General features: G+C 38.1%; 1 protein-coding gene across 2 annotated transcripts in view; it reads left to right on the top strand.

Annotated features, from left to right (window-relative positions):
* CACNA2D1 (calcium voltage-gated channel auxiliary subunit alpha2delta 1) overlaps nucleotides 1-14124 on the top strand; it is a 651754-nt gene that overhangs the window by 598735 nt on the left and 38895 nt on the right. Inside the window, exons 22-26 of one of the 2 annotated variants that reach the window (XM_074942556.1) lie at nucleotides 547-623; nucleotides 2622-2682; nucleotides 4526-4623; nucleotides 11988-12072; nucleotides 12380-12442. In XM_074942556.1, the coding sequence (XP_074798657.1) occupies nucleotides 547-623; nucleotides 2622-2682; nucleotides 4526-4623; nucleotides 11988-12072; nucleotides 12380-12442 (384 nt within the window). Of the gene's footprint in view, nucleotides 1-546; nucleotides 624-1896; nucleotides 1968-2621; nucleotides 2683-4525; nucleotides 4624-11987; nucleotides 12073-12379; nucleotides 12443-14124 lie in introns of those variants that run through there. The other variant, XM_074942557.1, reaches the window with a different exon arrangement.

Genomic DNA, 14124 nt, shown 5'->3' with positions numbered 1-14124 from the left:
CAGTTCAAAGAATTATTTTGTCCAAAAGTGACTGCATTACTTTAAGAAGATATTCTGTCTCTTAGAGATAATGTAAATTCAAGTACTACAGGTTTTTGCATTAAATATCAGTAGCTGTTTTATTCTAAAAGGGAACTCGGTCATCATCATACTCTTTTAATAGCAGTTCAGAATTATTTGTGATTTTTTTCAGCTGTTCTTTAAGCAGAACTTTCAGTGGCTATATCCATAAAAATTGTGACTGGCCTATGAATTTTATGATGGGTGCAGATCCTGGAATACCTCCCACTTTACTTAATGCCCTTTTAACATGTAGTTAATTTCAACCCCATTGAGGTGCCTAAAGTTAGCACTATGGCAGTGTGGGACTGCATATAATAATCAAATCATCTCATCTCACAATAATTTTCATCCCCAACTTGTTAATTGTTTTCAAAGACACATCAAAGCTGACTTGAGAAAACTGCTTTAAAACTTCTAAGTTTTCTCCAGTGAGCTAAATGTGTCTTTATTTCTTTGTTTATGCCTTTGTTATTTCTGTTGCAGTTTGGCCTTGGTATTACCATCCTACAGCTTTTACTACATTAAAGCCAAAATAGAAGAACCAATAACTCAGGCCAGATGTAAGTACTTGGAAGGTTCTCTGGGTTCTGACCTACTTCTGACACACAGACGTTTTAAAAATTTAATTTTGAAATTCATAAAGTTTGTGGAGTTCCCTAATGTTACCATAATGTACCCAAAATCTACAGCAATGATTCTAACCCATTGTAAGCATTCAAGGTACAAGAAATATTCTACATAGCTAGAATATGTGCAGGTACCCCAACTTCACTTACAGCTCCTTCCCTTTTGCTATGTACCTATAGAATCATTGCTTTGTGTATCCTCTGTTGGTGTTGTTTTAAGGGTCTGCTAGCTGACATTTAAATATTCCACCTGTTAAAAAATAATATATAGGCTAAAGCGTTTTTTCATAGTTTGCAGTAATTACAGTGCTGTATATAGCAATCTCTCATGCTGCTCTTATAAATAAAGTAAGATTAGGGGCTATTTAGTTTTGGCTTATAGTTAAGCTTTTATGTTGCACTTTGTAAATAGTTTCAGTGGATGTCTATAGAATCTTATTTGGATGACACTCATTTTAAGCCACTTCCAGATTCTAGAAAACTGACTGGAAATAATATGTATGATATATTTCCAGCATTAAAGTTTTGTTTACTTTGTTTGACCATAGTTGAGCCAGTAAATGAAGCATGAGCCATCATATCCTTTTAACTTTATCCAAGTGTTAATCCAAACCTGAATGAATTCCATTTTTGCATTTAGAAATATATGTATGCAAAAACTTACTTACAAGGACAAAACATTTTCCACTCTTGTTACAAGTCTCCTTGTCAGTCATAGCTCCTGTTAGCTCAGAGAAGACGTGGTTAGAAGTTGTTTCATTGACAACCATGTCATCTATCACCATATGCTGGGTAGGAGACAACAACATGATAAGCTTTTACCAACCAGTCATTTTGTATGATTTATTTCTTAACTTTATCAAATAGGGACTAGTGATTAAAGTTTTAATGAGTGTAAAAAATGTTTCTGTTTATGGACTAGATCTACTGATGTCGGAGTGGCATCAATATACCCTGCAAAATAGACCCTTGAAATAGCCACAGTATATAGAGGTTACCTCAGAAATAATAGACAAGGACATACACTCCAGTCTTCAAAGATGTTTGTCTTCTTCCCAGACTACAGCTGTACATAAATTGAACCTATGATCTATTCACAATATTTTTATTCAAGGGGTGGTTGAATAAAATATTGGTTTGTGACCCCTTTTGCTTTACCCTGTTTTTTTCTGTTTCCCTGCTTTCTCTTTCTGATGGATTTTCACAGTCAAAGAGGGCAAGTATATTCTTGTTGCTCAATTTCCTTCTGTTTACTGCAGTTGATATTTTCCACTTATATTTCTATTCCTACTGGATGTTCTCCTTTGTATTCTTCATTTCTGGACTTCTCCCATGACCACTGGGTACCATAGCAAAAGCCGGGGCGGAGGGAATCTATAAAATGCTTTTGTGTTTTCATGCACATTTCAATTTGTTGCTAATCTCTAATCCCTGTTTGTCTGATCCTGTCACCTGTTGGTTCATGCTGATGCTCAGATATATCATTACTTTTTTTAAGACCACTCTTTTCAATAACATTGAAAGGGGCTTATTCTAAAAGTGATGCTTTATAACTTTATTGATGAAAATATTAGAGATAAATGTTTTTCTTGATGTTCTCAATCCTAAACATCCTGGATATTTTGAATTATCACATTGCAATGCTAATGGAAATGTCACATATACTTTGGATTATCATATTGTCATGATAATGAAACAATGACTCAGATTTAACTTGCTTCAGTTGTTCTGTTATTGCTTGGTGTATTGCTGTATAATAATCGGATCATTTCTTCCTACAATGTGGACTACCGATGATGGTATAGTACATTAATTAGAAAAATGTTCTTTGTAGATCGCATTTTTTAAAATCCACAGATGCATGCAGAAATTATCCAAGTAGTTTTACAAAATCCTGTTTATTTATCTGATATTCAACCTTCATCTTTGTAGATTCAGAAACGCTAAAGATTGATCACTTTGATGAAGCTGGCTATACCTTTATAGCACCAAGGTTGGTCAATTTCCCAGTTCTAAGCATTAAACACAGCAGTAAATAAGAAGTCTTGATCAGGTTAGTTACATTTATGAAGCATTGACTTGCCCAATAAAACTTAATTTTGCACAAGAAATGTGCTGGGGGAAATTGTTAAGTATAAGAGCAATGGTTAAACTCAGATTTCCAAGTTTAGATAACATTTTTATTGGAAGAATATGGATAACACCTTCTCAGGCTACTTCATCTCACAGTTTATCATATAGCACTCCATACTCTGCAGTGTTATAATATTTGGAAGGATAAAATTAAAAAAATAGCTACCTCAGACAAACCCTCATTTATATATTTATTGAAAGGTAATGTGGTCTAGTGAATACAGTGTTGGGACTCAGGAGTTCTTAATTCTATTCCTGGGTCCAGATGATATTTGACAAGCTGGTTTAACCTATCCATGCCTCAGGTTCCCCACCTGTAAAATCGGTATAATAATACTTATCTCTTTTGAGGTTTAAGGATGAAGAGTATTTCCATAAGAGCTACAATAACAATTATTGTGTGTAACTCCATTGACTTCAGTGGAGTTACAACAGGGATGAATCTGATCCAGTAAGGGCATTAGTTTCCTGGGTTTTCCCAAGGAATTGTGCTTTCCTAGTCCATTGCATTTGTGCAACTGAAACATATTAGTATAAATGCTACATATAAAGACTGACTAAAGCAAGAGTATCTTAAAATGACAGTGGTGATAAACAATGGAGAAATCATCTAAACACAATCAGTCTAGAATGATTCAAACTCATTCTAGCTCAAAAAGCTCAAGATTTTTTAGCCCACTATATATGTATTCTGAAAGAAATCACATGTAAAGCAAATAGTTGTGGATTTTTTGTTGGTGCCCCTCCCCCACCCCCAAACTCAAAGCAATCTAAAACTGATCAGAAGCATTTAATTTTCTTGGAGGGTTGGAGGCATTGATAATGGATTGTAGCATTGATAAAGGATACTTGATCCTGCAACTGATCTATGTGGGCACAGAACCAGGCACAGAGCCCCGTTGAATTGCTGACTGTAGGACTGGGGTCTAAATTCTGCCTGAGTTATTCTTAGTCCATGGTGTAATAAGTGAATGGCAGGAAGGTGGGTTCTTTCTAAAGAAATGTTTGACCCAACTTTTCCCTTTGCATAGCATAAAAATATATTTTGAAAATGAGCTACTTCCCTATACCACTGGTAATTGTTCAACACCTATCTTCTCTTTATCATTTATTCTACTATAGAAAATTTAGTGCATATTTTAATGTGAAATTAATGCATTTAATCCCAGTTGCTAGCTAATATTTCCCCTTGAAGTGCACAGTGATTTTTAGCATATTACTTATGGCTTTGCTTCAGAGAATATCACAAGGTATGTGGTCATACCAAATTTGTATAAATAAACCCACTTTACCCATGTGGATTTTGTTGGGGGGAGGGAGTAGATAGTATCTAATTCAGTTTTAACAGTGTACAATCTCCAGTCAAGGACCCCAATCTTAAGAGGTCATATAAACAATAAGATTTCCAATATATTTTGGCTAAAGATTGCCTCTACTTAACCAATAATTTAGGTTGCTCCCTTGGCTGGGTCACTTAAAGCACTTTAGAAGATGGCTAGGAAACTCGCCTTTTCCTATTGAATTCTGCAAAGAGGGTCAACGGAATTTTGCAGAATCCTGTTCCATTGTCTGTTATAATAACTAGCACTGATCTGAGGGCCTGCAAAGCTCTGCCTGGCTTCCAGGAAATGCGAGCCATTTCTTATCGGCCCCAGTCGCATCTGAAACAAATCTAACAAGGCTGATGTTTTGTTGTTTTTCAGAGAATACTGTAATGATGTAAAAGTATCAGACAACAACACTGAATTTCTTTTAAATTTCAATGAGTTTATTGATCGAAATACCCCAAACAGCCCTTCATGTAAGTATTCTATTCCAGTCACTAAAATTATTTTCACAGGGAGATATAAAAATATGAAAACTGCTGCAAGACGATAGCTTTCACTATGCCAGTGTTTTAAGATTTTTTCTGTGTTTATTTGCTTAATGGAATTACATACAGGCCAGAGCTTTGAACTTATCAGACGTTTTATTTATGTCCAAGAGAGCACTTGTAAGATTGTTTTGCAGATTGCTGTGATCATCGAGAAATCTCCCTAAATAATATAAAGCAAAATGTATTCAATAACTTACAAACTTCCCTCATGGATCTATCTAATATTTACTGACTTCCACAGTCAGTTTCAACACTGGTCTAAGGGTATAAAGACCTTTCAGATAGATCTGTTCTGAAGATTGTAGCATATCCCTTCAAATAGTTTGTGAGCCCTCTAGTGGGCCTTCTATTGCAGAAGACACCAGAAACTAACAGAGCAGGTGTGCTAGTGCGCGCTAAGCATTCTATGCTTGCTATCATTAGTAAACACGATTACTTGGAACCCAGCTTTGTCTGTGTGTATTCTTCCTATCCTGAATGTTGTATAGAGAGTAAAGACACAATTATTGTTAGGGTCTGGTGGCTTCTACAGCAGAAGACAGGGAGGTCCACTAAAGGGCTCACCGACTATTTAAAGAGATACTAACAATTCCTATTCACTGCAAAGACATATTCCTTCTATAGTGTTGCTTTATAATTACCCTTCATGTGCATGGATTCCATTGAATTTTAAAGTCTGGGTACTGGAACCAGTGCATCTGCTTCTCTGCAAAGGACTTTTCACTGTACATTTAAGAGGGCCATTTTTTGTGATTACTAAATTAATTTCCAACACTAATTCATAAAAAGCGTGCTTACAAATGGAACATGCAGTATTTATGTAAAATAGATAAGACATAGGATGGCAAGTTGTTAATTCTAGCTCAAGAAACCATCCCATGACATTGATGATCTCTCCAATTCTCACCCTAATGCAAATCTTCTTCTGCTAGGGAAAGTTGCTCAGAAAGATGGGGCAGAATGGGTCTGGCAGCAGCTGGAGTCCTCGGGTTTACTTGACACTGCCACTATGTTTTTTTCTTGCCTCATCAGTGAATGGCGAGAATACGCTGATTATGTTGTTTAATGCTGTCTGCCTGCGGATGAACGTATATCAGGTGTCTGTGATATTCATTAAGACCCATCCGCTGTTTTTGGTGCCATTGATAAACCTTCTGATGGATCCAAGAGCATATGGCGTCTCTCTTGAGTTGCTCCAATCCTTTCTTTGTCCAGCTATGCTGCAAGAAGGACAGGAGATAATGGGTGTGGTCTAATTAGGAATTTTATTCTTAAATGTTTGGGAGTACCCAGCACATAAGTATACAGTGCAGGTAATTCCAAGATCCTTTCGCTATATGCCTGGGGGCTTCTCTCAGCCCATCCCCAGCCAACCCTCTGCTGGGACCTCACCATCCATCCCCTCTTGAACAAGGGTTAAGAGGGGGCTATAAAGGATGGGGGCTGGCTCCTGGCTGTACCAGTCATAGGAGCCCCAAACTACTCCCCCCAGTTTCCTCTCCTTTAAAGAATACTTCCTTTAAATCCTTTATCAATCCATTTTACCTGATCCCTGCATGCTTTCCTTACGGATTACCTGCACTGGACGCCTGCCCCATGTTTACATGAGTAGCGACATCATGGCCGAACTCCCATTTCATGTTTGTCCCGGCTAACTCCCCCCTCTCCCCTCCCGCCTCGAACTCATTTTGGGGAAGGTGGAGAAAACCAGCTGTGCCTTGGCTAGTCTGGCAGTGAGGGGAAAATTCCTTCCCAGTCCCACGTGAAAGGAGCAAATAGCGCAATGCCTACAGTGGATCCTGATAAAACCCAGAATTTTACCACTTCCCTGGGCAGGAGGTGGGTGCTGCTCTGCCAGGTCCAGGTAACAAAAGGCTTTTCCTGCACCGACATGGACCTATATAGTCCCCACTCTCTTCCTGTCACCTGACGGGGAATAGGTCAGTGTTTCCCATGCTGATCTGGTCTGGAGCTGCAGCGGAAATCACTTCCTGGCTCTCTGGCTCTTAAAGGGGAACACAGGTTTTCCAGCAAGCCAGACAATGTGTGGTGGAGGTCATTCAGAGAGAACCCAGAAGGCAGCATTGAGCAATTGCTCATCTGCACTGAGGCCTCTCATAAGGGGCTCTGCTTGGTTATATTCTGCCACCTACATCCCCTCATTCAACATTAATCCTTCTACCTTGCAATCTCTTCGTACTGGGTTTTTACAATACCAGCCTCACCCACTGTCCCTAATGCCTGTTGCATCATCACACATAGCCACCCTTAGAGAAAAACAAAACAAACGAACCAAAATTTGAGTGCAGTGTCCTTTGTCATTGGTCAAAATTCTCTCAGATATCTCTCCTTGTGTCAGTGCAGCATATTGTCATTTGGCTACAAAGACGTTAAATCTTTGATTTTTGTGAACCAGGGAAGCACAAGCACAGGAAGTGGAGAACAGCACCTCCAGCACTTGAGCGCTGTGGGTGGAGGCATAACATACATTTAAGCCGTATGATCCCGATCCCTGGAGAGAACACACTGAGTAGAGGCATATACTGCATCTGTTTAAAAAAAAAATACAGCCTACACTCCCCATGGTGCAGCCGTGCTCGTGACTGCCAGTATGCTGGGAGGAAGATGATGGAGTCTTAGCCACACTCGTACACGAATAATCCACCTCCAGGGCTTTGATCACTTCTGGCAGCACTGGCTGGCCTTGACTCTGATGTGACCCCAACACTATGAACGCCAGTTTTGGATGCCTCCTTTGTAAATTCACGGGGGCGGAGGAAGGGGCTTTCTATTTCTCTTCTCCACTCTAGTTCTCCCATAAAGAGCGAATCAAAGTCTAGTCCTAACTGTATAGGATTGAGGTTGCTCAGTTACTTTCTACATGGAGGCAAAATAGTTGACATTAAATTGGCTACTGATTAGAGGAGAGGGCATGGGCTCCTAGGTTCTGTGATTGACCCTTCCATTGGCTTGCTGTCACTTCCACTGGGCAAGTCACTGCAGACCTGATCCTGTTGTCAATGGAGTCGGCAACAAATGTTCCATGGATTTCAGTGGTGCAGGATTATGCTTCTGTTTAAACTTAGCTGCCTACAAAATGGGGTTCCTTTAGTCAATGTCTGTTAAGCCTTTTCCTTGGGTTAATCTAATCTACCATTATAATTTATTATTTACTATTTGTTAAGCACCAGCTGTGTGCTTGATACTATACAAGGACAGAGAAGCTTACATGCTTAATAGACCAAACATGCTGGAAAACACAGAGGAAAGTTCGATCATAGAATGAGTATTTTTTACTCTGTTTTCTTCTTTAAGGCCCTGATCCAGCAAACCCCACAAGCATGTGCTTAACTTAAATGATGTGTAGTTCTGATAGTCAAGGTGGACTACTGTCATGCTTATGTGAATTTCTGGATTAGGCCTAAGTGCAGTTCTTCTTTGGAAAGTACAAGTGGCATTGCCTGGTCCCATGTTTATTGTCTGTCAATATCAACTATGTCAGTTCACAAGTAAAAAAGACATTTTTCTTTTTGTCACCTCTGCAAATTCAGCTGGACTTTTGGAGTCAAACTTGATTCTTTCCAGCTCATGCATAACCACCAATAATAAAGATCCTGTATGCCAAATTAGGGTTATACCTGGGAAATCCTTTTGTTTTCAAGGCATGCACTAAGTTTCACCCATGCAAAAACATTGCCTTCAGTGGGTTTGCTGACTGACTGGAATTTAATACAAAAAATAATAATCTCTAGATGCACAAGATGGAATAGAATTCAGAACTCAGCCTTAGCTTTGTTTGTTCAACTGGGAAAGCAGGAAAAACATATGTTTGTCAGTAAATGCACAAAAGTTGCTTTTTCACAGATGTTACTCTGAATATAAAAAGGAAACAGATCTCTGAATAGTAAAAGCATGTCATTTTTACATTCTGATTTTTCAGAGTGGAATGAACAATACTTTAGTATAAGAAGCTTAGTCTTACAATAGGTGCACTTTAAGTAGTTCGTTCCGGTTTGGGATGTGTTACCAGTGGTATTCCCCATTGTAAATATAGAAATATTCTTGGAAATGATAATAGTTCTGAAAATGGAATTAACTTATTAAATGTGTCCACTGTATATTTATGTTATTAAAGACATCAGTGAAACATTACTTTTCAAGAAAATTTCACAGAAGATTTTAATGGCTAGATTCATTTATTTGAGTACCTACCTCCTGTTAGCACTGCTAGAGGTTTTAAAGAGACATGGAGAGAAAAATATACCTCTTGTGATCTGTCACGATATGGGATCAATTATCATGAAAGCCGAGGAGATGTCAGATTCTAAGCATTACCATGGGGTCGTTTTCATCCAAAGGGAACTGCAGTAAAAATGTCTTTACTTTGTTAGACCACCTAGCTGGAATAATCTGCAACAAGATATGAAATCCTCTCACAATGTAACTGTCTTTAAGGCTAATTTATTTTCTTAATTGTCCACACATTTGTCTTATCAGATGCTGTATTATGGCTGTATAATGTATGACTGTAACTTTGAGTGTGTCCCCTGAGTCAGTCTTAGAAATGAGATTATTCATCTCAAATGACTTAACCCAGAGAGAAATTTTAATAAATGAAAACTCTAAGCTAATAGCCTACATTAGTTTATAATCAAGTATTGAGGACACATTAGTATCAGCATGGTACACACGAGGGCTTAGAGAGTAATTAAACCATACAGCACATTGTCAAATTACTGCCACCTCTCAGATTTGAAATCACAATGATATCTGAATTTATTTTCCTAATTGTTTTATTTTTTTCATAACTGTAACTTAAACAAGTACTCTCCTGAATGATTAAGATAATAGTGTTGACTAAAGTAATGTGTAATAATCCTTCTTGGAGATTATCCTTAACAAAAAATTATCTTTAAAAGGGAATAACTAATACCATCTATAAGGTTATCTAATTCATATGTAGGATATAGCTTTAATTCTCATTACTTTTTATAGCTAAACGTTTAGGGACAGATCGAGTCATATTCAGAACTCCCATTTGACTTCAGTAGAAATTTGGACCAAGTATGGGCTGCAGGAACTAGCCCTGGTCATATTCAGCACAGTCCCTGATCTGTTCTCATTATTTTTAGCTGGACAGGTTACTTTTAAACAAGTACCCTGTCCTGGTTATGTACCTTAGTATGGCTCTGTCCAAAGGACTTGAATCTTACCATCCCTGATTCTGCAAACAATCACCTCTGTAAATTTAATTCTGTGAGTCCCAAGTAATTGGAGCCCTTACGTGAATAAGGTTGTGCAGGATTGCAACTAAACAGGCTGGCTTTAGCAGGATAATGTAAATATGGTCTAATTAGAATTAAAGTAATTTGTTAAAATTGGATTGAAGCAGTGCTATCTACTGGTTAGAGCCTGGCCTAGGAGTTGATTGTGTGACATGTTTGTAGTAAGGATCATTACAAATTCAAATTTTAAAGTGGATTTACTGAAAGCTTTTTTGCAAAGGTTCACAAACTGATTTTTGATTTTGCATAAGAGTAGTAGAGAATTAATAGATTCAATGTGAAATGCAGAAAAACTTGGGTGGTTTTGATGACAGGTCATTTTGAGTTCATTTGACTCCAAAGGTAAGAATGAAACTTAAGGCATAAGAAACAATATCATAGAAAAAGTTTGCGATATCCTCTGCAGTGAAACCACAGAGTTCGCCGCAATTCAAATTGGGAGTCAGAACTGCCTAGTTCTAATCCCAATTCAACTGCTGCCTCACTGAGTGGCCTGAGAGTCTTTCTGTTTACTTCATTGGGCTTTGGGTCAGCCATTGTTTTATTTCACAAAGCTGTAAAGTTGGGTACTATAATATTTACCTAAATCACTAGGGTATTGTAAAGAACTTCCTGTTACAAAGTGGTCTCCAAAATAGAAAAGCTTGAGAAGCACTGACCTCTGAATAGCTTTTCAAAAGTATAGTCTTAGACATGGCCCATCTAATCTAATTGTTTAAAACATGATTATCACTGTAGTTTTTACAGGAAGGGACGAAGAAATGCTTGTTGCATTTTAAAAATAAAAATAAAGGAAGGTCTTAATTGTCAGATTCATACTGTAGTTGAATTGTATTTCTTCTTTGTAATGCAAGACAAGGTAGGTCTTTTATTGAACCAAGTTTTGGAGGTAAGAGAGTCAAGCTTTCAAGCTACACAGAGGTCTTCTTTGGGTCTGGGAAAGGTACTGCAGAAGTTTCCTACGCAGAAGATATAAAACAACACAAAAATGGCTTAATTGTATATCCTGGGAAGGATGAGGTGTCAACTATTTGAATGAACATGTGCTCTTCACAGTATGTTAACTTCCATCTTTGATACAAAATTGGAATCTTTCCCCATTAAATAACTGGGTGGCTTTATAGAATGTAATGTAGGCAAAGCTAAAGTTAGCCCAAGCCACCTAAAGCTGTAGATGTGGAGATTACAGAGATCCAGGACACTGGTCACAGTGAATGCAGGGATTGTCTTTATTTCTTGTTTACATCGAGTCTTACCTCCTTACTAAGTTCCCCCAGTGGTCACCCTGAATAGTGGCTCTAACCATTCAAACTTAACACCACAATATTTAGGCACCTGATTTTCAGTGGTGTTGCCCACAGTGGGAGTTCTGGGTGTTCAATGGAAGCTGTGAGCATTCATACCTCTGAAATTTGGGCCATGTCAAGTAAGCTGCCTAAAAATAGATGTAGGTGCCCAATTTTAAAAAGACAAGTTTGAAAAAGTTGTCTTCTGTATTCTGATTTGGTAGTGTAAGGGCTTATCTTCACTATGGAAGTTATGCTACTCCAGTTATGTGAATAATGTAGCTGGAGTCGGCGTACGTTAAGTTGACTTACCCCGGTGTCTTCACTGCACTAAGTTGATGGGAGATACTCTCCAATCAACTTCCCTTACTCTTCTCGGAGAGTTGGAGTACCAGGATTGACCGGAGAGCACTCTGCCATTGATTTATCAGGTCTTCATTAGACCCACTAAATCGATCCCTGCTGCATCAATTGCAGCAGTGTGGATCTCCCCATAATGGAGACCAACCCTAACTTTAGCCGCTTGAGTTTGAAAATTTTAGCTTAAAAGTTTTGATTAAATTAGCATATTTTCTTCTCAGCATCAATCAACATTTTGAAAAATCACAGTTTTTTATTAATAAGTAGCAGGAATCAAGCAATTCAGACTTTCATCTTTAACAGATTTACAGATCTCAAAGTCATGTGTTTTCAGGTGACTCATGTTGTCTCTTGCTAGGTAATGCTGATATGGTCATTAGAGTTTTGCTGGATGCAGGATTTACAAATGAACTAGTCCAGAATTATTGGAGTAAGCAATCTCTGTGAGTGTTCTTTTTTCATATCTTTTCATATCATTTTCATATCTTTTTATTAACTATGTAGTCATTGGGGTATTTGTAAATTGTTTATGAATGTCAGGACCCAAGGCCTGGTAAATTCAAATTTGTGGTTAGATATCAAAGTCAAAAATAAAACTAGATGTGTGACATGTATATTTCAGTATTTAATGTTGATTAGAAAATATGTGTATTTTTTTCATAATTCTGTGCCTAAATGGTGGCTATTGTGAGGGTGGAGTTGGTAATAGTTCTGATTAGCTTTCATTTAAATTTCTTCTTTTTGTCATAGCAATGGAGTTGTTGCACAATTTGTGGTCACGGATGGTGGAATCACTAGGGTTTACCCTAAAAGGTAAGGGTCGTCATTTTATTTTCAAATAATACCAGAATGTGAAAATAATTCCTGTAAGCCGTATCAATGGAATATCCAAGTAATGGATGTTATGCATACAGCTGAAATTCCTTTGGTAACCCCAAGGATATATAAGAACACATGAATGGTCATAATGGGTCAGGCCAAAGGTCCATCTAGCCCAGTATCCTGTCTTCCGACAGAGGCCAATGCCAGGAGCCCCAGAGGCTATGAGCAGAACAGATAATCATCAAGTGATCCATTCCCTGTCACTCATTCCCAGCTTCTGGCAGACAGAGGCTAGGGACTCCATCCTTGCCCATCCTGACAAATAACCATTGATGGATAATCCTCCATGAATTTCTCTAGTTCTTTTTTGAACCCTGCTGTAGTCTTGGCCTTCACAACATCCTCTGGCAAAGAGTTCCACTGGTTAACTGCATTGTGTGAAGAAATACTTCCTTTTGTTTGCTTTAAACCTGCTGCCTATAAATTTCATTTGGTGACCCCTTGTTCTTGTGTTATAAGACCTTCCTTATTTACTTTCTCCACATCAGTCATGATTTTACAGACCTCAATCATATCCCCCCTTAGTCACCTCTTTTCCAAGCTGAAAAGTCCCAGTCTTATTAATCTTTCCTCATACGAAAGCAGTTCTATATCCCTAATCATTTTTGTTGCCCTTTTCTGAACCTTTTCCAATTCCAGTATATCTTTTTTGAGACCGCATCTGCACACAGTATTCAAGATGTGGGTGTACCATGGATTTATAGAGAGGCAATATGATATTTTCTGTCTTATTATCAATCCCTTTCTTAATGATTCCCAACATTCTGTTCAACTTTTGGACTGCCGCTGCACATTGAGTGGATGTTTTCAGAGAACTATCCACAATGACTCCAAGATCTCTTTTTTGAGTGGTAACAGCTAATTTAGACCCCATAATTTTATATGTATAGTTGGGATTATGTTTTCCAGTGTGCATTACTTTGCATTTATCAACACTGAATTTCATCTGCCATTTTGTTGCCCAGTCATTCAGTTTTGAGAGATCCTTTTGTAGTTTTTCAGAAGGGACTTAATTATCTTGAGTAGTTTTGTATTTTCTGCAAATTTGGCCACCTCACTGCTTGCCTCTTTTTCCAGATCATTTATGAATATGTTGAATAGGACTGGGCCCAGTACAGACCTCTGGGAGACACCACTATTTATCTCTCTCCATTCTGAAAACTGACCATTTATTGCTACCCTTTGTTTCCTATCTTTTAAACAGTTGTGAATCCATGAGAGGACCTTCCCTTTTATCCCATGGCAGCTTACTTTGCTTAAGAGCCTTTGGTGAGGGACCTTGTCAAAGGCTTTCTGAAAATCTAAATACGCTATATCCACTGGATCCCCCTCAAAGAATTCTAGTGGATTGGTGAGGCATGATTTCCTGCTACAAAAACCATGTTGACTCTTCCCCAACAAATTATGGTCATCTATGTGTCTGACAATTTTGTTCTTTACTATAGTTTCAACCAGTTTGCCCGGTACTGAAGTCCGGCTTACCGACCTGTAATTGCCGGGATCACTTGTGGAGCCCTTTTTAAAAATTGATGTCACATTAACTATCCTCCAGTCATTTGGTACAGAAGCTGATTTAAATGATAGGTTACAGACTACAGTTAGTAGTTCTGCAG

This window comes from Natator depressus, chromosome 1 (genome assembly GCF_965152275.1).
Source record: "Natator depressus isolate rNatDep1 chromosome 1, rNatDep2.hap1, whole genome shotgun sequence".
NCBI classification, from domain to species: domain Eukaryota; kingdom Metazoa; phylum Chordata; order Testudines; family Cheloniidae; genus Natator; species Natator depressus.
The sequence above is the reverse complement of the archived record's forward strand: the minus strand, read 5'-3'. Positions and strand labels throughout refer to the sequence as shown.